The sequence below is a fragment of the Manduca sexta genome, chromosome 20 (assembly GCF_014839805.1).
Source record: "Manduca sexta isolate Smith_Timp_Sample1 chromosome 20, JHU_Msex_v1.0, whole genome shotgun sequence".
NCBI classification, from domain to species: Eukaryota; Metazoa; Arthropoda; class Insecta; order Lepidoptera; family Sphingidae; genus Manduca; species Manduca sexta.
Window position 1 is genome coordinate 6,811,870 of NC_051134.1, and position 24,795 is coordinate 6,836,664.

The window sequence follows — 24,795 nt, forward strand, 5'->3', positions numbered from 1 at the left end:
TGACGATGCGAGGATTGTGCGAGAAATTAAGATATCAGCTGTGGAAGAATAGTGATATTTTTGGACTTAGGAAGGAGACACTCTCGCCTCATATCCCATCATGAGACGGACGCGAGGATTGTGCGGGAAATGAAGGTATTTGCTGTGGAAGAATACTGATATTTTTGTGCCTCTATCACATCATAAGACGCACCACAAATTGCAAATAGTCGGTCTCCTGGTTGCATCTGTATACCCTTTTGGGGATGAAGGCGTTATGTGTGTAAGAAAGGAAACTATGTCAGGAATATGTTTGTATACTCTGGAGACTTTGAAAAGGGCATTTGAAGTGGTATCTGACTGGAAAGCGGCTGTAAACGTGGTGGGAAACCACATTGTCTTGTTTCAGGGTCTGATGGCGTATATCCAGCAAAGATGGGTTGGACAGTTGAGCTAATTTCTATTTTAGGTTGTATTGTTTCATTCTGGCAAAGGAAATTTAGCACTATTAATTACTTAGGGCCTGTTTCACAACACAGACAACTCGCTTTTATCCCCGAAGGGATAGGCAAAGGTACAATCATGGTACATACTTTTTACCTGAGTGTTCCGTCTCATCATGTAATAGGCGATGAGCCTTACTGTGTCACTCTTTCACAAGTTTAAAGTAGATTTATTTGACTGTAATGGTATTAAATAGCTAGATAGTACTAATTTTTTCACTTGTTTAGAAGCATTAGATTACAGTGAAATTTTTGTGTTTTGTCGGCCGATAAATTTATGTGATGCATTTACTCAGAAGTTGTGAAATAGGTCCTGTCTTTCCATAAAAGTGTTCTATCACTTGGACCGGTAATGTGAGAATTCCAGTTACTGAGAAGCTTAACTCAATAATTATTTTTAAATTTTTCAGAAAAGGATCTACAGTGCTTAGCAATACTTCGTAATTCAATGCTATGGCTGTTTTTACAGGCGGTAAAAATCAGACGTACAACCACTTTATACAAAACTGCTGCACTCAGTCTTGAAAGCACGCAACATAACATCTCGCCGTATCAAGCACAAATTCCAAACTCCGGGCTGATACTGAGCAGAAAAACCCAAATATCTCTTAGCCCGACCCGGATTTCGAGCCCAGGACCTCACAGCGCTGCCGTACCGCGCATGCAGTACAACTACGACACCGAGGCAGTCCTGAAAGCAAGAACTAAAAAATACTAGGACCACTAAGAAGTAAAAAAATTGCCGTCTCCCTAGGACTATCCACCAGCGGCCGCGGTGAACGTCACCGGATTAATGGCGGGCGATACATCACTTGCAATTTGTTGCGATAGCGCCGCGATAGGTGGCCGCTGCCAGCGCTGGATTGTGTTTTATTGCGCTATAAAAACGTATACGCAAGGTACTTTTTGGATACTCTGTGCTGTTAATTTGTATGGGGTTGGATGAATTTTTGCGGTTGAAGAAGGAAGGAAGATACAAACCGTAGACACCGTACACTATTACAGAGTAGCACAATAGAAGCGATCATGTGTTTGAATAATATCTTAGCCTATGTAATTAATCGTCGATGGAAATTTACTGATGTCTTAACATACGTTTAAAGATGCTTATTATATATTTTGATTCCTTCCTAACCGACATTCGGCCACGGCGGTCAATTGCCAAGTAGCCAAGAGATATTATAGTGCACAAGTGTGTGCGCCATATACTGGTGTTCTCTCTGTTCCTCCACTCTCATAGTCCAGTGAGACGGCAATCTGACATAACCAGAGAGATATCAGGCGCAGAGCCTGCTTTACGTGCTTTCTGAGGCACGGAGGGTATCACACCGCTAACGTCCTGACTCGAACTGCGACTGAGTATTTTTTAAGATTGAAAAACCTATTCCCAATTTTTATTGGCCTGCAACCGCTGTACCATCTTCGATTTCATTTAGATAGTTCAGCGATGTCCCGAAACGTCTCGTAGCGCGGGTACAAAGCAAATTCAAAAATAGAACTTCACCGCCAACAGAAAAAAGCTTTTTGAATGCACAAAAGATTTCCAAATTGATGATCACGAAAATACAATCGATTATAAAATTGATACGAAGCAAAATTTTCTATAGATAAATCAATTTCTTTTTTATGTACTATTCTTCTATATCTTGACAAAAACTTTAAATTCTATACCAATCTAACAACTGCACACTCATTCAAACGATTTTTCAATACTTTCGAACAGTTGGAGACTTTATTATAAAATGTCTCATTGAGTAGGTAATCTGTTAAGAACTGCTTCATCATTACGGATAATGCTGAGCTTTTACATTGTGGCGTGGTGCGGGTTCGAATCCCGCGGGGCGCCGCCCGGGGGTCCCCGTATTAACTCCCAAAGAATAAAAAGGAAGATAGGATGTTCCAGTTAAAAATGTAGGTAATATTAAAAATAATGGGTTTCTATTAAGTGGATAGGACCATTGCCAGTTACAAGGGTTTGAGTAGGTTTGAGAGTATTTAAGTAAGGATTTTTTTTAAATAGTTTTCAAAAGCTTTATACCTATTAAATTATTCAAACAGTCATTTTTTTCACGGTTTTTTTATGATAAAGCATTTTCAATCGTGCGCGATTTGAATTTGAAAAAAATATATATTATGTAGTAGTAGTATTATGTAGAAGTCGGTGCAGATGAGCGTCCATGGTTTTATCTATATATTTGTTTTGTGATTATACGTTTGACAGTGATTGGAAGGCAAATTGTTCTCTGATCGATGAATAAACGGTTCTGTTCAAGTTAGCTCTATGTCCCTGACACTCGCGTTCACATTTGGAAATAAATGGGGGGCATCGCATGAAGGGCCCCGTCTCCGCACTGGGGGGTCCAAAATCCAGCAGCGATGTGAAATTGATACAGAATTCGGTTTTCATGCACCGATTGAGTTTTTACATTCATTGTTATTTAAAATGGCGTTCAGTAGTTATTAGGACGATGAGTTCGTGTTTCCACCCCTTTTTGTAATTAACGAAAATATGGATTATGTTGTATTATATTTTTTACTACCATTGGGGGGTTATTATGTATCTATGATGAAAGTCATGTACGCAGATGGCAATTAGTTAGTGTAGAATAGGCAATTTTAAAATAATTAGAATACATTATTATAAATGATGTTTTTTGTGTATGTATATATTATAGGGTGTAGATGCACACGCCATTTTGAAGTTTTTAAAAAAAGACGTCGTCCACTGAGGTTGATCAACCCGGTGAATGCAAATGTCATAAAGTTAACCTATAAATATAAATATTTTCTTGTTTCCTATAATGAGTTTAGAGAATTTATTTACTCATTAAAGACAAGATATCCAATTACAGTGAGTGTTAGTAAATTAAAGTTACTTAAAAACTATGGTTAGCTCAATCTTTACATGTATTTAAAATATTTCTTCCCTCACAAATTTTCTTAGCCATGTTTCAAATATCTCTATTCATTTACGATCTTTTATATTACTTGGAAGACTATTGTACTATAATATTTGTGTCATAACTATATAATACAAACAATATGGACGCGAAATAAACTGCAGTATCGTGGTCCGAGCACATTACTCTGCCGAATCAATGGGCTATTGTGCTCGGTTACATTAAATTTGTTGCCGCAGTTACTCATAACGGCTAAAGGTAGTCGTCTACTTAGGATTCAGAAATTTGAATTACGATCTGTAATGTATTTGTATACCGAAATATTATATACATCTTTATATAATATATGACTATGTAATTAAAGACGTTACAAGCACTTTCTACGTGTAAGAATATTATCTATCTATCAGGAATATTGCAAAGCACTGTATAACAATGTATTGTTCAAGTCTACTTAAGTTTTATGTCTTTTTTTTAGATAAGGGCAAGTTAAAATAGCATGACTAAGTCTCGTAAGGTAAGTATTATAGTATCAATTGGTGAGAGATCACTCGATATATGATTATGACGGCTTGATAAGCTCTGAATGCGCGTCATCATTATCGAGGATTTTACACCTTGAACTATATGGACGGGTGTAAACCTTCCACAAGCAATATTCGCTTCTGCAGCTTCCCAGATGTTCGCAGACTGATCGCTGCCGGATTTGCAGCGATCAAACGTAAGCGTGCAGCATTTGTGTTACATAGACTACGAGGCAGTACGAACTGTCTCTTATTTGTTATTGCCGAAACAATATTTTGTTCTCTGGTTAATTCTTTGAGCCCATTACATCATGTACTCACATAGATAATATTATACTAACTGTCTCTTAATTGACATTGTCGATAAATTATATTGTCCTCTTAATTCTCTGAGCAGAATGCATCATTTTGTTTAGGTTGTCTGGAAGAGATCGCTTTTAGCGATAAGACCGCCTATTGGTGCACTTTTTATATGATATAATAATTGTATTTATTTTTCTGTATTTGGTGTATATATACAATTAAGTGTTTCATTCATTCATTTATTAATTCATTTACTAACATAGGTAAATAGTGTATTTGTTACTAACTATAATATTAATATTACATTAAGGAATGTTTTATTTTTGAATGAATAGATTATGATTATACTACTACTTCTTTCTTACGCTCAATTTATATAAGAGTCAAATAAAGGAAAGCCTGACTAGATATAACGATTTTTATTGACGAGGTCTCACCGATTACTCTTATTATAGTAACCATACTATCTGTATACTGGCATATTAATTTCGTAGTTTTTTAATTCCTACCTTCACTCAGTGGGTGCTTACCCTACTAGCGGAGGTAGCGCGCAATAATTCCGCGCACAAAGCCCGCCCGCCGCGTGGGTGATTAATGCGCGCCACCTAGCGGCCGCTGTTGAAATGAGATGTCGCTTGCTGCTCGTACGTTATGATGTGATGTATCGTGATAATTAAATAATGTCGGGTGAAGTATAAGAGAGGGTCGGATTCCTAAAGTGTAAAAAATATATTTTATTTTAGAACATATAAAACAAAGTCCCCATTTCGACAGAAATATACATACATAAGTACATGTATGTATGTTATCGATTTTGTTAAAATCTACTGTATGGATTTTTATGAAATTTGGTATGGAGATAGTTTAAGACCCTGGGAAAGTTAAAGGCTACTTTTATCCCGGGAAAATATAAAGAAACACATTTCTCCCAGAAAACTCCTTCACGTGGGTAAAGTCGCGAGCAAAAGCGTGTTTTGAAATAAGACAGTCAAGCGGGCAATATCGCGGGCAAACCTTGTTGATAAATTAAGTCTAGACCTTTTGTGGAGTCAAGCTAGTCCGCTACTAGTTAATTTGGATTCCCTCTATTTTCCTGTATATAAGGAACCTTTAAGTAAATTTTATCCGCCAGTTAACATATAAGACAAATAAAGCTGAATTCATATACTTACTCTTTGCTTTACCAGGGAGTTTGACTTTTGAATTTGTTCGCTTTATACTCGGCGATTAGGGTTTACTTAGACATCAATAAGAGGCACTGAGTAGGCTGAATAGTCTTGCGTAGGAACTGAATTTGACCAGTCAGAAGGATATTATATTCAGTATAGTTATTTGGCATAGTGAGACAAGCGTAATTCTGAACTACTAACGATAATTTTATTATACAGTAATTTCGAAATTGCGTTAATAAACGAAAACACACCATACTATTATTTACCTCTGCTAATATTGTACTAAAAGTCATTTAGGAACAACGAATATTTTTATCTGAAATCCTAGTTTTACTTTTCTTTTAATTTTGTTGTTTAGTGCGAATATGGACATTTCGCGAGAGTATTTCTATCTGAAAGTGTGATGATATGTGTTTGACTAACTTATTGTAATGTGATATTTTTAAGAAGAATATGGTTTCATTAAGTAACGCAATGTCAAAATTACCGTCGACTGTTTTTACCAATCATTTTAAAGTCGCCCACATATCCCTATGTCGCCCAATAATAGTGCATATTATGAAGGCAAATCATGAGTATTGGGTAGTCGGCGCGCTGTCTGCCCCAGAATTGAATCAAGTAATAGAAAAGCAATCAGAATTGAAGGGGCGTTGCGTCGCTCTCCCGCTGTTCATTGTATGGATTAGGGATTGTCAGCAGAGAAGTATACTTATCGATATTAATGTATTATGTGCATTGACGCATGCATGACGATTTATATGGATAATGTTCAAAATTTTAACCAAAACGTCACTGTTATAACCTATTTATTCACTTGAACAACAAATAATTTTACTTATTTGACTAATATATTTAATTCTCATCCAGATTTACACTTAGACTCAAGTTCTTATATTATGAGCGCCGCTCCGTACACAACCACACGCTTTCAATGTTCAAATCATACTAAAGTCAGTCGTATAGATTCCAATTTCCAGTACAAATCAGTTGAACACAGTGAGCGTTCGGAACGCCATATCTAGTACGTATACATACATAGGTATATAGATCGATGATTACGAAGCATTTTATCTAAAACAGCTTTAAGAGTAGCATTTAGGTTCTAAAGCGTGGGGTTCTGGTGTCTCACATAATTCAATGAATTAGATAATTAGGTGTGATTTTTTTAATACACGCTTGTGAGCTCGGGTTTTGTATTTCTGCTCCTTATGGCATTGGCTCTCTGTTATCACAATAGATGCCATTACGATTAAAACTAGAAAAAATATGAAGACAATTCATCGATCAGTGTTATAAAAGCCCTAACCTAATTTAAAAATAACTTAATAGGTGAAAAATTACATAAAAAAGGCATAACATAAAAATGTCTCCGCTAATCTAATCCTACCAAATTATTTCTGGCATAAACCTATTTGATTCATCGATATCGATAATGGCGTCTCACTCCGCCATATTGTCGAAAATGCCAACAAGTAACATACAATGAGGCACCGAGATTGTTTACCGCAATGCAATGCAATATAATGCTCATTCACCTGCTCTTACCGGCACTGTGGGGTTGACGCAATACCCTTTTCAAATGTTGCAGAATTAATATACCTTAATATTTATAACAGCCTGCTACAATATAATATGTGTAAGAAATACCGCATTATTATTAAGGTATTTTAAACATATTTTTGGAAGAAAATACTGAAGAATCGATGGCTCCCGAGTAAACTGTCGTATCTGAAAAAATTACGACATTCGCTTCAAAGGCATTCGTTATCTAGGTACTGTTTACTACGAAACCCATTTAATTCAAAAGTTAATAAATGGAAAAAAGACATTAAAAATCATTTACTAACTTTTTTTTTAATTAGCTTTGGTAGTAAACAGTACCTACATAATAACGTTAAAAAAGTGAATATCGCTATATTTTCAAATACGACAGTTTACTTGGAAGCCATCGAAATTTAGATTGCCTACAAAATAAAATAATTATAAAATAATACATCTCGGAAATTTTGTTTTCTTATTTTTAAATTAATATTGAAATTGTGTATATATTTATAATAATTAACAACAAAGAGGAAATAAGTCAATGGCCGTGTGGAATTATCATTGGTATGTTTTGTTATAAACAAGCGGTTGTAAAGTATGCTGTAGACCACAGATTTGATTGCCGCATCAATGCAAAATGCGCGCGTGATTCGTAAAATATAAATATTAATTGTTTGAGGTTTAAATAAAATTATAGTATTTATTGTATGCATATAATCGTTAAGCCTCCGTTCTACCGTAGTTTGGGTTCAAGAATACCAATAACTAAGAAAATAAAATAACGAGGTTATAAGGTAAGGGTTTATTTTTTTCTTATAAAGATAACAAAATTCGTAACTCCTTAAAGTATTGTGAGTTTGTTCCAATCTCAAGGTAAAATTGATAAAAATTTTATTAATAATTGGCAAAAATATGAAATCATTTTACAGAGCTGCAAATATAAAAAATTATAACGCCATCTAGTAATTTTATGTTAAACTAAGAATAAGAGTGAGCGCCTGTTAAATAAATTGAATACGAACTGTGCACATAATTTCATAAAAAGCTTACAGATGGCGTTAAAATAAATTTTGGATTTCTTTCATCCTCATTTATGGAGCTCGGTTTTGTATGACACGGTGATACCGCCTTTGTAGAGCTTATACTACCAGGGAATAGATAAATTATCTGGTATATGGCTCTGAATGATATCTATAAATCCATTATAATTCTCTTTTCGGATATACTTTGGTTTTATAGGGTTGTATAATACTTCCTCTATCGGAGTCATTATGAATTACGAAGGCTATTTTTTTAGTAGCTTATATTTCAAAAGAAACTCGGTGGAATTAACAGATGTCACTAAAAATAATTTGACTAATCAAACCTTTACGCTTAAAATGGGTAGGCAAACGGAGCACTGCAATTATGGGATAACAGTAAACCAAGTTTAGCCAGACGAGCATACCGAGGAGAGGCAGGGGATAGCGGCTTCTCCCATCCTGGATTCAACATAAATGCATCTTTTTGGAAATACCAGAGGGAATGGGGGATCCTACCCAAATTAGAATGGTTTTTAACATCATGGAAAGAATTTGTAGGGACAATTTATTTAAGGTGTCTGTGGGGAGTAAAAAAATAAGAGCGGAAATACAATGTATATCAATTGTGTAAAGTATACCTACTTTTGAGGTGGAAAATCGGAGATTTTTGGTTGCGTGCTCTAATTTAGGTTAGACTTTTTTCGAAAAGCCTATGTGTTTGGCTTCGGGGGGCTGGGGCTGTAGTAAAGGCTGCCTCCTAGAATACCTCGAGGCTTCCTAAAAGGAAAACATCTGGCAACATTGCCAACAAGACGTAGATATTTCTACGGATTACTTAAAACCTAACTATAATAGGTATTAAAACCATTTTAGCCTAACCATTCGATTCGACTCAGCCAGCTTAGACGCTCGCCATTTGTTATAGTTACGGAAGCCATAAATTCCATAAGCATATGATACCTAAATGTAGCGACAGTCAACAAAAATTATCGGCTTACTTTCATTATCAAATCAATTACAATGTTTAAGAATTATGATAACGTATCGATGTTGCTTGAAACATGGACTTTAATATTTTGCTCTGACGTAGGTTATCTCTAAAGTTAGTTTTTTTGTTATATATTGTTAAAATGAAAGGCCAAAAAACTAAATGAGTCACCTAAACCAGTGTGATGATTATTAAAATTAATTACTTTTGCATACAAATATATCTTGACACTAGTTTTCACCCGTATATGTCTGTTACTGTCCGTTCCCAAACTGAAAACAGCCTATAGCCAGCCTATAACACGGAGACATAATGTAGATTTCCATTAATGAAAGAATTTACAGAATAATTAGTATTTCCAGAGAGATATGAACTTCTACAAACTCTTTTGGTTTTATTGTAATAGTAAAGATTATACGTAGAAATCAATCTTTATATATTTGTTTGAATAACTGTTTTCTGTCTGTCTGACAGTTTTTCTGTTTGTAGTTTTCACAAGTGAACAGTGCAGTCTTTGTTTCATTCAAATGCGATATCCAGAAAAGACGTTCTTGATCCCTCCTACCCCCCTCCTTCGGCTGCGTGAGAGCAAAAAGTGATAAATTAATACGCAATTATGAGATAACACAAAATTATGTAAAATATTAAATTATAACAAGTTATCGGCGTTGTCCTTGCAATAGCCTTTGCGATATTAGCAAATCACTTGTGAGTGATAATTAGTGCAAAAGAGACGCGACTCTTAAAAATATTTTTATTATTAAATGTGACACTGATAGTGCTTTAAACAAGGTACGTGACTGTATTAGCTTTGTATTACAATTATTATGCTGAAATCGTTTTCTACTTCGAACCCTTATTCGAATTTATTTTCATATCAATTACCATTTGTTTTAATTTTATATACGGCCTTATTATTTTTACGCTTATAAACGGTTATATTATTTATTTAATAATAGAGGTTACTTTTGCAAAATCGTTGGTAATCAAATCAAATTTAGTAGTCTTAAAATAGCTAATTATAACTATATTAGATTAGCAATAATAAAAGAATTAACAATGAAATAATGGCATTTAAGTGATAAAATATTAATTAATGCAGTATGGCGATTGAGGAAGTCAGACAGCGGATCATTAAAGATGAAAACAACAACAAAATAAAAGAAGTAGAAGAGAAGAAGTCCAGATACTTCGACCCGTTGACCGATGGCGTCAGATGGATCGAGAAATACGCAGAGTCTCTGGAGAAGTTCTTCGAAAGATTACCAGAGTTTATCAGCACATTTATTGCAACCTTTGCAGTGTTTACATTTGGTGCTACTCTTAGAGGTAAGACCCAAGCTTTATTATAAAAAAAGAATCTGGAACTAAGTAAAGGTCACCCGATTTAAAATGAGTTAGTTATACACTCGCATCATCGATGTCACAAGAACCATGAGCATATTAATACATCGAGAAAGTTATAGGAGTTAAGAGATGAGGGGAATTTCCGGAAATCCTACAATCCCTTTGGCGAAGTCGCGTTGATGCGTTCTCTTTATATCATGGACGTTTTAGATTTTTCACTATAACGTGTGGCAGTGGGCAGGGCACATAGCTCGCAGAACTGATGGCCTATAGGGCAAAAAACTTCACGAGTAGAAACTACGAACCGGCAAGCGCAGAGTTGGATGTTCACCTGCAAGGTGGGCAGACGACTTGATAAAAGTCGCAGGAACAAGCTGGATGCAGGCCGCTTTCGATAGGTCCGTCTGAAAATCTTTGGGGGAGACCTACGAGTTAGTATGTATGTTACAAGTATACAAATATCTCATAAAATAAGTGTTTGTACAATTGACATACAGCAGAATTGAAACTTCTGGAAATCAGTCTACGAGATTGAGATGGATATGGAGTATCACGAGTATTAGGATAAATGTAAGGTATTTTATTTTTGCATAATAAGATACTTGCAAAATTAATTTATTAGTGAGATTAAAATATTCACATAAATAAAAATACACAAATAATACAACACGCTTGCTTTATAATAAGGGACTTTCTCCGCGAAACCAAAAAAAAGGGCTTTGTAATACGCTGGCACAAACACATGTATGAGACACATCCTACTAAAAGGATGCAAAATGCAGGCAGGCATGCAGGCTGGTTAAACGCTGCTCCTTTTTCAAACGCGTTTTCGTTTCATCGAATTTTAAATCACAACCATTTTAAAGAAGTTTCACTTCAATAATATATTACTTAGCTGTTACGTCAGCAACCACTGCCACAACAGCACATGTGTCAAAGGGTCCTATGGCATTCCTGCATATATTTACACAGTATATATATTGCTGTTGCCACACATGCCTGCCATGACGTCCTGCATTAGAGGTTAGACATTAATGGGAGTAACGAAGACTTATCAAAAGTACTGGCAATGCAACTCTAAAGGACTTGGTGTTGCAAGTTGCGATGATGACTTGCCACTACGAATCCCATTAAAATAATCCCCCTCTTTATTAAATTGTTATTCACGTTATATAAAGATCTTTGATGATTTCGAAATCCATGAAGATGTTTAAATCATCGGTAGCATTTTTCTATAATCATTTCATATCATCAACAAACTTTGAAGACCGAGTTAGCAATAATGACTCATAATTTATTACCACGCTTCAATTGCTGATTAAAACTTCATATTTATCATCATGCTAAATCAATACTTTTGCAATATCTTGCATAGTAATTGAATTTTTATTTATATATATCATATGGATATAATTTGGTAGTAATCTGGATCCACGGTCTAACAACTAACTTTTTTAGGAGAAATGCAGTGAACTTGTGGTCTATATATTGCCTTTACTGTTGCTGCTTCAGGAACGCCATATTGCTCTTGATGAACACGGGATTGGATATTGGCTCTAAGACCGTCTCTAATCGCTGAAAATAATATAATCATAATAATACCAGACCATTATTATACCTAGTCTTGCCATAAATATTGTAATAAAGAAAAAAGAAAATTGTTAACTGCAAATAACATTTATTACTTTTACAGTGTGTCAGTTTAATACATAAATATAAAACAATTAAAAATATAAAAAGCTTATTCGAAGTGGTCTCCATTGGCTGCAATACGGTCCTTTAAACGATGAGGCCAGTTATCAATAGAAGCACGCACTCTTTCCATGGGAAAATTCTTCACGGCCAATCGTATAGATTGTTTTAGGGACTCCAAATTATCATGGCGTTTAGAGCAAGCTGTACTCTCTAAAACTGACCACAAATCATAATCCAGCGGATTAAGATCGGGACTAGACGACGGCCAGTCTTCAGCTCTGATGAAGTCCGAAACGTTCGATTCCAACCAAGACTGCGTGGACCGAGCTTTATGACCCGGCGCCGAGTCTTGCTGGAAGGACCATACTTGGTTATTGAACATGGTGATGTTAAGGGGCTTAACTACCTTCTCAAGAATGGTATCTTGATACACTTGTGCCGATGTTTTGATACCTTTTTCACAAAAATATGGCTCAGTCACTCCTTCATAGCTAACACCCCACCAAACCATCACTGAAGTCGGATAATGTCCACGTTGCACTCTGTCGACTAATTGGGAAGCTTCCTTAGAGCTTTGAGCATAAATACGGTCATTTTGTTTGTTAAAATGTTGCTCAATTGTAAAAATTTTCTCATCCGTAAACAAAATTTTTCTGTGACCTCCCTTTGCGTACCGCTTCAGTAGTTGTTTCGATTTTACCACCCTATTCTTCTTTAAATTATCAGTTAAGAAATGGCCAGTGCGTCTCTTATAGGCTGCAAGTCCTAAGTCATCTTTTAAAATACGCGACATGGTTCTAGGTGCTATCTTCATTTCCCGAGATAAAATCTTTTGCTTTCGGACAGGATTTCTTCGAATTCTTTCCCTTACTGCTTTGACCACCTTTTTCGTACGAACACTACGTGGACGGCCAGATCTTTTTCTGTCACAAACAGAGGAGGTCTCATTGTACCTATTAATAGCCCGGTACACAAACATTTTACTAATACCAAGTGTATGGAGAGTTTTAAAAATTGCATTTGGCTCCATACCTACTTTGTGTAATGCTATCACAGCGATTCGGTTCTCTTTATCACCCCACACCATTTTAATATCGCAAAATATTTTACAATGTATTGGCGCCAAAATGAGAAAACACAATGAACAATCGTATAAAAATGACAGATTCGAAATTCAAATGTAATATTTTTTTATAATTAAGTGTAACAGTATTTATGGCCAGACTAAGTATAAGTACTGTCCCACTGCTGGGCACGAGCCTCCTCTACTACTGAGAGGGATTAGGCCTTAGTCCGCCACGCAACTTAGTGCAGATTGGTCTAATGTAAATTGCTGATAGCTAGAATCTTATTAATTTGGTCAATCCATTGAGAAATTTTTACTTATATAAAATTGGATTCCACTGTTTTCGCAATTAGTATGCCAAAAAATGTTATCTCAACTCAATGACCTTCCAATATCGTAATAATAATTTGCAAATGTACAAATTGTGTCCCAACGTAGCAATCAGTATTAATTCTCAATTACCCTTGTCAATAACTCTTTTAAAGATAAAAGTTATGGAGATGTAATTAATCAAAAAATATTGTCCCTGTACGCATAATAATAAAGTTATTTGCATATTAATTAAACCTCATAATCAGAATTCTTTTTTGTCCGTCTGTTTGATCGGTAATTATTCAAAATGGCAGACTCGATTTTAACAGGTCTCTCACGAGTAGGTAGTTATCTGAAAATGGAATTATTCTCCATGGAAACTAAAATTTTCCATTGTACGTACACGCATTCATTAATTACCAACTCAAAATTGTTATGTTTAACTTACCAGTTACCAAAAAAATATTGTTTAATATTATACAAATCATTATCATCTTTCCCGTATTTTAATAATAATATATCAGCCCCGTTTTATATACTGTCCTCCTGCTGAGTATTGGTTTCCTATACTACTGACCTCGACCTTAGTCTACCACGCTGGCCTAGTTTAGATTGGTAGACTTCAAATACCCATAAAATTCCCATAGAGAAGTTCCTAAATATGCAAGTTTCCTCGCAATGTTTTCCTTAACCGTTAAAATAATATTAAATTATTCGGTAGCTGGGCACGGACCTTTTTTATTAATACAATTCATTATAGTCCTTCACGGTCTAATGAACCTTATATTAAATCTGACAAGCCGAGCACACTTCACATGCCTTTGATATACGTATGAAAATTCTTTGGTGTGCAAAGATGAAGTAATTTATGCTATTATTGAACATTATAATCTGTAATATTAATGTTTATTTAACTTTAAGAAAGGTAAAAGAAAAAAGGAAAGTATATATGGTAGATTAGAAAATTTTATAAATTTTAAAACACTTAAGGCTCTATACGAACATCAACGCTGTCTTTCGCTAAGAATGCCCGTAATTGCAATAGGACGGATTTACCCTCGTAGACGGAACAGGACCCCCGGATTATATACTCGTCTTTACCTCTGCTACCGTTGTGTGAAAAATGAACCATGAATACCGACTATTTTATCTAAAATCCCGAGTTTACTTTTCTGATTTTTTTATCAGTTTAGAGTTTAGCGCGAATATGGCGTGTGTCTGAGTGTATTTCTGACTGAAAGCGACACATATATGTACCACAGCGACAAATTCTATTAAATATCTAGTAGTGGTATTAGGGCGTGGTTTACAATTGCAAGGTTTTATGTTATTCATATTTGTTCTATTTTTTTACTTATTTGGTATTTAATTATAAGTCTTTTTCAGTAACATTTCCAATAATCGTTTCAAATTTTTGCCAACGTAACTCTAAGATTTATGTGAGCCAGATTTTTTTTATCTACGGTTCAAGTAACTTATTATAAAGTTAATTTCGTATCGTATCGTATCAGCCTATAATATCCCAATGTTGGGCAAATGCCTCCCCAAGATCCTTCCATGAATCACGATCCTGCGCTATAGTGAACTAGTTATAAAGTTAATTTCAAGAAGATTAAATATGTGGTTTCATTGAATAACGCAAAGTTAAAATGACTCTTTATAACTGTTTTAATAACTTAAACAAAACTTCACATAGATCTTGATGATAGCCGCAGCGCAGGTGGTAATGACCTTTTCGTTGGTTCGACATTCGCGGCGACCTCCATTAAATCAACTTTGATGACTAAAGAACGCATCCTTATTACACTAAAAGCAAAGGCACACATAGTTTATGTCCTACGTCCTGTTTCAAAAACTAATGAGTTCAATTTTTTTTAAATCAAGTAAGCAATGAGATCATAAGAAAATGATGAGAAAATAAACCGCGGTAGACTTTTGTAATGCTATTGCTTTATCCATTTGTGGTGGTAGGATATATTTTACATCCGTCCACATACCGACCACCGTACCCAAGATGTTAAAACCCCCCATAAGCCCACGTTAGTGTGTCGCGTTCTGGAATCAGCTTGTGTATATCCGGTTCCAGCGGGCTATACACGACTTCCGAGGGATAATCATCTCTCGTCAGTCGACATCCTATTGGACCCCACTCCACTTACCATCAGGTGTTGTGGAGTCATTTCCCGAGCACGAATAAAAAAAAATATTCACTGCTCAACAATCTCAGTCAATAATAGATCTATCATAATTTTACCATGACTTATCCTACTTTGACATTGGCAAAATCATCGTCTGTAAACCAAAGAGCCTGAATCTAAAAATTGAATTGAATTACCTTAGGTATATCAAGGAACAGGGCTTAAAAAGCAGTTTTTACTTCGAAATCTGCTAATAGATAAACGATTAAACACTCAATTTAAACTATGTTCGTGAATAAGTGGAAATTACTCATTTTTATAACAAGACTTTTACTGTAGATACTTTTACTGTTCAACAGTAGGAACACCATTCAACACCTTGAATTACAAAGTGTTGTTTGGTGTTCCACTGCGCTCGTTATTCTAAGGTCTTACCTTCACTGGCTACAAAGTCCTTTAAAGCGAAACACAACCGTGACTACACACTGCTTCTTGGCGGCAGAAATAGAGATTTATGCTATTGCGGTAGTACCTATCCAGGCGGACTCTCACATATAGGAGACCTACCACTATTTGCATAGCAAAAATTACTTCATAATGTCAATAAAGTCATCTAAAAAAATCGCTTGCAAATATATTTTGTGTGTGTAGTAGTTAAATAAAAAATGTAAAATGAAATTAGTAACAGGCTTTGACGTGGTAATCCTAGAAGAACAATGATTATGATTAGTTAGGACTTGTGGCATTCTACGTAAACTATACATTAAATTTTAATACTATATCGCAGTATATTTCATCTTAGTTTTTGCGATAATATTCGTCTGAATGTGACTTTAGGATGAATGAAAGTTCAAGGTGACCACAGATTAAAGAAAATGTATCAACAGTATCAATTACTTCTACTACCATTTGGTGGGCTTTATCTTCGTCATCTTTATCTACGTTCGTGTCATTGTGTCTTCATTTTTTGTAGAACTGATTGTACTTTACACCCAAATAACGAATGACAATGTCAACATCTCAGTAATGTAGGTATTTTTAAACGTACGTAATCTCAACGAATCTCTTTGACATCATTTTAATTCATTGATAAAGAACACCTGCAAGTATTCATAACATATGAAACAACAGAAGATTGAGTGTGTTCTGAGACATTGAGCCGATAACATTGATAAAGATAAAAACACTGTTGCTTTGGTAGTTATGCTAGGGATTGCATTAAAATGCATTAAGGAAAGGTATCTGAAAAACGAAAGTTAGAGTGAAAGAAGTGAATATTCAATTCTTGTAGTACAACTTTAAAGTAAATCACTATTACTACCATGAGCGTATGACGTTGTCTGGCCATTAATGGTTACCCACATCTACTGAGGTAATAGATGCAGCAAGATCTAAAGAAGCTGAAGTAGTTTGTTTTGTACAAAATTTAAGATCCAAATTTGAACTCAAGTTGTACTTTCATCGCTTACCACCAATATTCTATCAAATACCACGCGAAGTCATACGTGAGCACTGTTGTGTTTCAGACTTAATAACATAATCCTGATGACGGGCGACATAATCGCACAACGAATTTACGTAATTGTGACATAAATACATCGATATCATATCGCAAATGTCCGATAATCGATAAAGTCATTTACACGCGTTTCGCAAGCTTTAGTCATTGGTATTGAACATGAACTGTTCATCCGTTTCTTTTGGAGGGCATTGCAATAACAAAGAAGGGTAATGGCTGTGTACTATGAGATTAAAATTTCGTCTCAGGTTGACAGGCAGTATCGAAAAAACGAAACGCAATTTTGTTTTGGTGACACCTACACTTGCATAAGAAATTATGCGTCTGCTCGTCAATAAAAGCACAAAAACAATGGACAAAGCTTCTTTAAGCAATACTGATGGGTGAACAACGGCTGCGATAGTAAACAAATAGGAAATCAAAGATAAAGAATGAAACAATATATATCGAAATCCTGAGATTTCGATATATATTGTTTCATTCTTGACACTATTTTTACAATAGAGGGAGAACTTGACAATATTTTTACACGAAGAAATTCATTAACAGATTTGTGGTGAACCTATTGGTCTAAATCATCCTACCGACTAAAACCTCGCCTAACTATGCACTTTTCGGTATACCGAAGGTTGCAAAGTGCGCATGCACATACTACCACAACCTTCCCAAGAGTTAGCTTTCGAGCAGAATCTTTCGTAGTAAACTTAACACTACCATGTTAGAAATAGGAAGAATATACGTATCGAAAGCCACCCTTCCATATTGAAGAGATACTTCAAGAACCACAGCATACTATAGATTCATAGTGTTTATGACTAATGTAAAATATTTTAACATTATTTATACAATTAATAATAATTTGAAACAATCAAAATCCATAGTTTGATTTCATAAAATTGATATCCTATTCAAAGATAGATCACTTCGGGAGATACAAGAACCGATAGATATTTCCGTTGACTAGATGTTAAAGCTGTCTGCTAGAATAAAATTAACAAAGCACCATTGTTAGTGGTGCTAGGTATCAAAGGTAATTGCTCCACGCACAAGTTTGAAGTGCTATAGCTATTCGTACGTGATATTTAATTACATTTGCTACGTGCAGCCAACCTTATAGGTACTCGTAGTTAATAGCTTAATCCGTTTAAATATTTTGTTTATTTCAAATATTTTATCATCTTTACAAGTAATTTAACCCGAATTCAAAATGGAGTTCTCAATTCAAAATGAAAGTATTTAACCTATTTAACCCTACCCTACAACTTTCAATATCGACCCTACATTGGTCAACCAATATAGCCTTTTAGATATGATCAAAAAAAATATATCTACTCCAGGATATTTTCCTTCCATTAAAGCAAGTAATATAATCCAAAATTCTTTACTTTCTAGGAGAATGGGTGGTGATCCTAGTAACAGCCCTGAAGCAGATCACAGGGCACACCCAGACGGGTAACGTGACGGCCGAGGAGATCTACAAGCTGTTCACTTCGGAAAACTTAAAGATGGAACACTTCAGCTACATATTCATAGCAGCACATACCGTATCCTTCAGCATGTATTTCTTGATTGGAGGATTTTTGCATGTAAGCATTGAATCTCATTTATTTGGCAAACTGTTGATTTTTTAGGTTTTGATCTTCGTTCAATATACTCAGCCTTCAATGTGTAATAATTTGTTTCGATTCAAAATTAAAGCTAATTGCTAGGTTTTGTGACCCAAAGCTGGTATAAATTAACAATGAATCACTGTCAGAAGTCAGAGGTGCGTGGTATAATAAATCGCTTTTATACACCGCGACGCTATCGTTATATTTTAAAATCTTATAAAAAATATAAATAGATACGTATCGTACTTAATTTAGTTACCGTCTGTAACAGGCGACGTTTTCATTAAAATTCTATTCTACGCTATGTTTCATCTTGAGATTGGAATCTTTGAAGTTACTTTTTATAAGATAATAAAATTTCATTCGATCGTTAATTACGTGAACCTCGATACTTTACATTTAATTTGTATTGAATTTATGAATGAGTATTACATGAGCAAGTCTTAAAACTCTATCGCCACGAGATGTTTAATATGTTAGATCTCCAAAGTTTCAAATATTGAATGTTCATTATATGAAGTCTGATCACAGATCTGCTTGCTCAAATGTGTTTTCCGGAATATGTTCAAATGTTTGTTCATGGTGGGATAATATAAATTCACATACATTTTATATATGAACTCCCCAACAACACATATCCCTTTCTTTGCGAACTCTCTTCGTTAGCTTTTCTGATAATATATCATTCTGATTGATATTAATAACAATTTTTTTATTCAATTGTAGGAATCTAATCTATAAAATCCGTTTCTTATCGCTTTGCATATCGGATTTGATATTAGGCGGTTTATCCGGACGTCAGTTCTTTGGCACTGAACGTCCTTGCGGCATATTAATATTGATATACTATCAGATTTACACTTTATTTTGAATTATTCTTTTGTTATCTAAAGGTCATTAAAAACATTTGAAATTATTGAGGTAATACTTTAAGCCTTTTTCTTTTGTTTGACTATTTACTTTTCATATTTATTATAACTACAGTTCACTTGAGTCATGTCATTGGACGTTGGACTGACTAATAATGTATGTAATGAAGTAATAAATGTATGGGTAATAAAAATATGACTAAATTTGCACTCAAAGACCGAACTTAACATGTACTAAAATCTAAAACTTTGTACATATATAACTTTATATCAATTCTGATAAGAGACTCAACAACATAAAATATATGACGTCTTATCATTATGATAATACAATTTTCTACCTATTTTATAACGCTAAAAATGTAATACACTAAGATTCCGCTATATACTACGTTATTTATTACTTGTATTATGAATCACGAGGTGATCAACTCATACTATGTAGGCAATTGCTTTCCATATAACTAAAACCTTACTTTGTATTTCAATGCACTGTTCTACAATCATAATGTAATACGTTGAATATAACTGTAAAGACTAGTTTGAAAAATATTCATACATAATTAAATTTTCATATTGTAGTTCAATGAGACAGTGCATGCGATCGCCGCATCACGTTTGGCCTATTTTAGAGTTAAGACTTGAATTCACTTAACGCTTAATAGTTTTTTACATTATGTATAAAGTTTTACACACTATGTGTTGTTCCAATCGCCAAGATTTTTATCTGGTGGAAAGCAGCATGATGACTCACTAACAAACAGTAGAAACTCCAACATAATTTCACTACAAAACATCGAGAGATATCTACTAAATTTATTCGGAGCCTGAAAGATTTTCTTGAGGGAATGTTTCGTCTACTTATATTATTTATTACTAAAAACTTGTATAAGAATACTGTGCCTATTTATCCAAATCATCTGTTATTATACCTTTAGATCAACCGTTCCTAAGAATTCTTCATGAAATAGTCTATGTAAAAACCTAAAATGTTCCAGCAAATTAAGAAAAAATCTAAATCATTTCACAAAGGATTTCTGAGACGTCTTTCCCATATTATCTTATTCGCAACTATTGATAAGAGTCCATGAATTTTCTTCTTAATATCCTTTAATATTCGATTCAAATCAGCTTCATAAATCCAATTTCTTTTACTTCCAGTGGTACTTCTATATGAACAGAAAACATGTCGCTCAGGAATGGAAGATCCAACCCAACAAATGGCTCTCCCCGGAGTTAGAGCGCCACGAAATCATGGTGGGAACGCTTTCATTGCTGATTACCGGCTCCTTCTCCGCTTTCCTGGCCTGCTACATCTTGAATGGAAACCCCTCCACCGTGTACTACCAATTCGATGAGTACGGCTGGTTATGGTTCTTCCTGCAGTTCCCATTGATCTTCATTTATACAGTGAGTGTAAAAATTTATTTCATAAAACAGGTCCTTCGGATGTCGTACTAGTAGCTTATATTATACCAAGCATTGGAAATAAGTTTAATGGTAAAATCAACTGGAGATGCCTAGGCAAATACAATCGATGCGAAGTGATAATAGCCAGATTTTAACTTAACATTTTTTGATTCCAGGACTACACCACCTACATATTGCACCGTCTGTACCACACCCCATGGCTGTACAAGCACTTCCACAAGCTCCATCATAAGTACAAGCAGCCGACCGCGTTCTCCGTCACCGCCATTCATCCAGTGGAGATCATGCATGTCCAGCTCACAATGTGTCTGCCACTCTTCACCATACCAGTGCACTGGGGTGACTATCTGGAACTTTTATGCCCAACAAATATTTTAATTATCAACTTGATTATCACCGATAAGTAATTTTTTTCTTTGTATCGAATTTTGAGTTCTAAAAAAAACATTCAACGGCTATTTTAAAAAGATTATTGTTATTGATCAATTCTCCATACGCCTCTTAAATTTTTAAGTGCCTTGAGTCAGAAGAAGTATTCAGCTAACTGAGGCTGTATTTTATTTTCCAGCGCCGTTCTACGTAGTGGCTATCTACAACTACTACCACGGTATCATTGACCACTCGGGCATCAATTTCAAGGCGCAGTGGTGGCAGCCGTGGCAGCCTGACGCAGAGTTCCACGACCAGCATCACGAGTTCTTCCACTGCAATTTCGGATTCAACATGTCTTTGTGGGATAGGGTACGTATCTACTATCTACAACTTAGATTCTTGAATTTTTAACAAACTAACAAATAAGTTATCTAAGCTAAATAGTTTCAAATTTGTATAGAAAAAGGAAAACGCTTTAGTATAATACTTTACTATCTCGGTGGCGTCAACTACGCCACCAAAGCTAGAATAGCTAACCTTCGTCAAATCTCTGGTTTCACTACCTACTTAAATTTGCTCATGCAAAAAGTCCACCGAATAGTGGCGCAAAACGACATAAAATTCTGATTGCTGCGAAATAGATACATGGGAAATATATTAATTTCTATGACACCTAATTTTCAGCTGCATGGCACTGCAAGGAAGATGAATACCGTTTACACAGAAGAGACTTTCCACGGAGAAGCTCCGTCCATAGAAACGCAGGAAGCCAAAAAGCTCTTAGAGAAAGATCCTGAGCTAGTCGAGAGTATCAATAAGCCAAGCGTGTTCAACAAGACTGAACTCAACAAAACAACGTGATTATCTAGCTCCATGAGATTAGACAAATTTTAGATATTCATAGTTTAACGTTGTTGTAGTGTAACCTTGTTTCGTGTGATAAATTTTGGTCATCAGTAGGTACTGTAACTATAAATTATTTTGGATTTTGTAGACAAAATTTGCTTATAAACATGTAACTACGTTGGCTTTAACCGTAACACTCGTACATAGTTGGTAATTTGTTCTCCTTCACTCTAATGCTAAAGCACTGGAAGTAATTTTACATGCAAAAATCAAAAAGTTATGACGAGAAGTTACTACGTCTTTCTTATGTTAACTAAAGTTTCTCATTAAACTTAAAGTTTCCCGAAATAATAGTAATTTCTTTAACAAAACCATGTTAAAAAACATATCTTCAATGAGTGTTTCACAATTGTAAATCGACCTCGTGTCGAACCTTGATTTGGAAATTAAATCACATTTAAATTCAGCAAAGTAAAATATTTTTTTATTTTATAACATTGTATAAGTTACTCTTAAATATGAAAATTACAATAGTATATTATAAATGTATAAAATGGCGCCATGGTTGGAGGCCATAGGTTCATGAAATATATTTTCAATATACAATGTTATTGAATGTAGAACGAGACATTAAACTAATGCGGTTTTTAAAGCTATAATAATACAATGTATATTGCAATGCCGAACCAAAAATTTGGATTATAATTACTGTTACTGTTTTAGATTCCTCCAATTATAAAGGTCTAAAATCGATACGGAGGAATATTCCAATTTTTGTTTTAGAAAATTCTTATGGATCTACAAAGGAATATCAATTAGATCCAGTCGTGATTGAAGTTTGTATTAGAATGTAAGTATTTAAATGAAGTGGAGCCTAGCATATTATAAATAATATAATCGGTGAAGAGTATAGGTAACATTAGATTTCGTAGCTGTTAGTAAAAATCGCTGTTTCCCCTGTAAAGATCAAAAATAACAGCAATGACATACGAACAGATAGATTTTACTACGATACCCCTACACATTGCTTTTTTACCTAAGATGTTGTAAAATATAGTATTTATAATTATGCACTATAGTATTTTAATAAAAATATGTTTTTACAAGAAAAAATGATTTTATTTTACACGTAGATACTTTTGTTAAAAATTTAACAAAAATACCTTGAGTAGTGATAAACATTAAATTCCCGATTCAGAACTTTGAATTACAGAGGAGGGCATGGTCTGCAGCTATTAATTTAAGAAATGGCACACGACAGGCCGGCAATATACCGACGACTAAAGAGGGTCATAACGTCTCACATTGAATTAATGAATGAATTCCTCCTAGCCGAATTTCGGCCCCGGCGGCCAATCTCAACGGAGATCAGCCAAGTATGCAGGAGATATTATAGTGCACAAGTGTATGGGAAATACACAGATGCATTCTCTGTTCCTTTAGTCTCATGCTCCGGTGAGACGGCAAATCCGACATGGTCCGAGGAAGATCAGGCGCAGGACCAAGAGCTTTACGTGTTTTAAGGCACGGGGGTATCACACCGCCCACTTCCTGCCGCCGAGCTGTGACAGAGTAATATTTTAAGATCGAAAAACCCAGTCACTATTTTGGCTGAACTCGGAATTCGAACCCTTACTCGTACCATATAAAATCACAACTGCGCCACCGAGGCAGTCGAGCCGTTTCACATTAGCTATTATTTGAACCACGTATCACTTCTAGAGGAGTTACTTTACATGCTGGAAAAAATTAGCATTCTATGTTCAGAATAGTTACTTTACATGCAAATAAAAGTCGGCTTTTTAGGTTCCAGCCTTAACCCTGATATCCATGCGATGATAAACTGCTAAAAGATGACTAGTACTAAAATAACTTTATTAGATTCGCATCAAATAACAGGCGTTCTAAAGAAATTTCAACGTCCAAAGTCCATTTATCATTCCGCAATGAAAAAACGCCCGGGGTCTTAGAGGGCGGAAGAAATAACGTGAGTGTAAGGTCTGCCGTTTGATTTACGCGCCCCGGGCCGGCGAGGTGTCGGCGCTTTAATTAAACATCGACTAACGTTGGATTTGTTGAGAGAATTTTTAGAGCAGATAATGTTCTTTGCAGGTGAAGCCTTCATATAACCCGATTCCTACCTATTCCCTTTCGTAACTTATGTAAAATTCAATTACCATCGGAACGATTTTTTTATATTGCCACATCAACGTGATCCCACTGTACTTGATGGTAAGTAGAGTGGTATCCAATAGAATGTTGACGGACCAGAGATGATTACCCCTCGCTAGTTGACAAAATTGTGTAGGCTTGTTGGAACCGGATATACGCAGGTTGATCCCGGAACGCGACACAATTACGTGAGCCACTTGAGCGAATTTTAACACCTTGTGTACGGTGGTCGCCTGGGCGGATATAATATATTCTTTACCAAAAACGTACTATTGCAGGTTTGCACACCGCATTTATGCATATTATTATAGTAGTACTTATATGTTGTGCCGTGTTTATGAGAAAGTCAACATTCAGCACTGGTTCTTTTTAAAAAAATTATCGACCTTTTTAACAAAAGTATTGTAGGGATTTGAAAATTAAGAGTCGTCCAGGTCTAACTGATTTTAAGTACATGTCAAGTTATATAAAGAAGCAATGACACC

General features: G+C 35.1%; 1 protein-coding gene across 1 annotated transcript; it reads left to right on the forward strand.

The window, feature by feature from the left end:
* Positions 1-9,527: 9,527 nt before the first annotated feature.
* Positions 9,528-23,251, forward strand: LOC115450644 (delta(7)-sterol 5(6)-desaturase erg32). The gene is made up of 7 exons (XM_030178698.2): positions 9,528-9,725; positions 10,036-10,262; positions 18,403-18,596; positions 20,651-20,899; positions 21,076-21,259; positions 21,489-21,661; positions 21,977-23,251. The coding sequence occupies exons 2-7, from the start codon at positions 10,037-10,039 to the stop codon at positions 22,151-22,153; spliced, it is 1,203 nt and encodes a 400-aa protein (XP_030034558.1). The 5' UTR covers positions 9,528-9,725; position 10,036; the 3' UTR covers positions 22,154-23,251.
* The last annotated feature ends 1,544 nt before the right edge of the window (positions 23,252-24,795 follow it).

Coding starts and splice junctions, on each gene's coding strand:
- LOC115450644 (XM_030178698.2), top strand. CDS start 10,037: ATGGCGATTGAGGAAGTCAGACAGCGGATCATTAAAGATGAAAACAAC. Junction 20,900..21,075: donor CATTGATCTTCATTTATACA/GTGAGTGTAAAA, acceptor TTTTGATTCCAG/GACTACACCACCTACATATT. Junction 21,662..21,976: donor ACATGTCTTTGTGGGATAGG/GTACGTATCTAC, acceptor CCTAATTTTCAG/CTGCATGGCACTGCAAGGAA.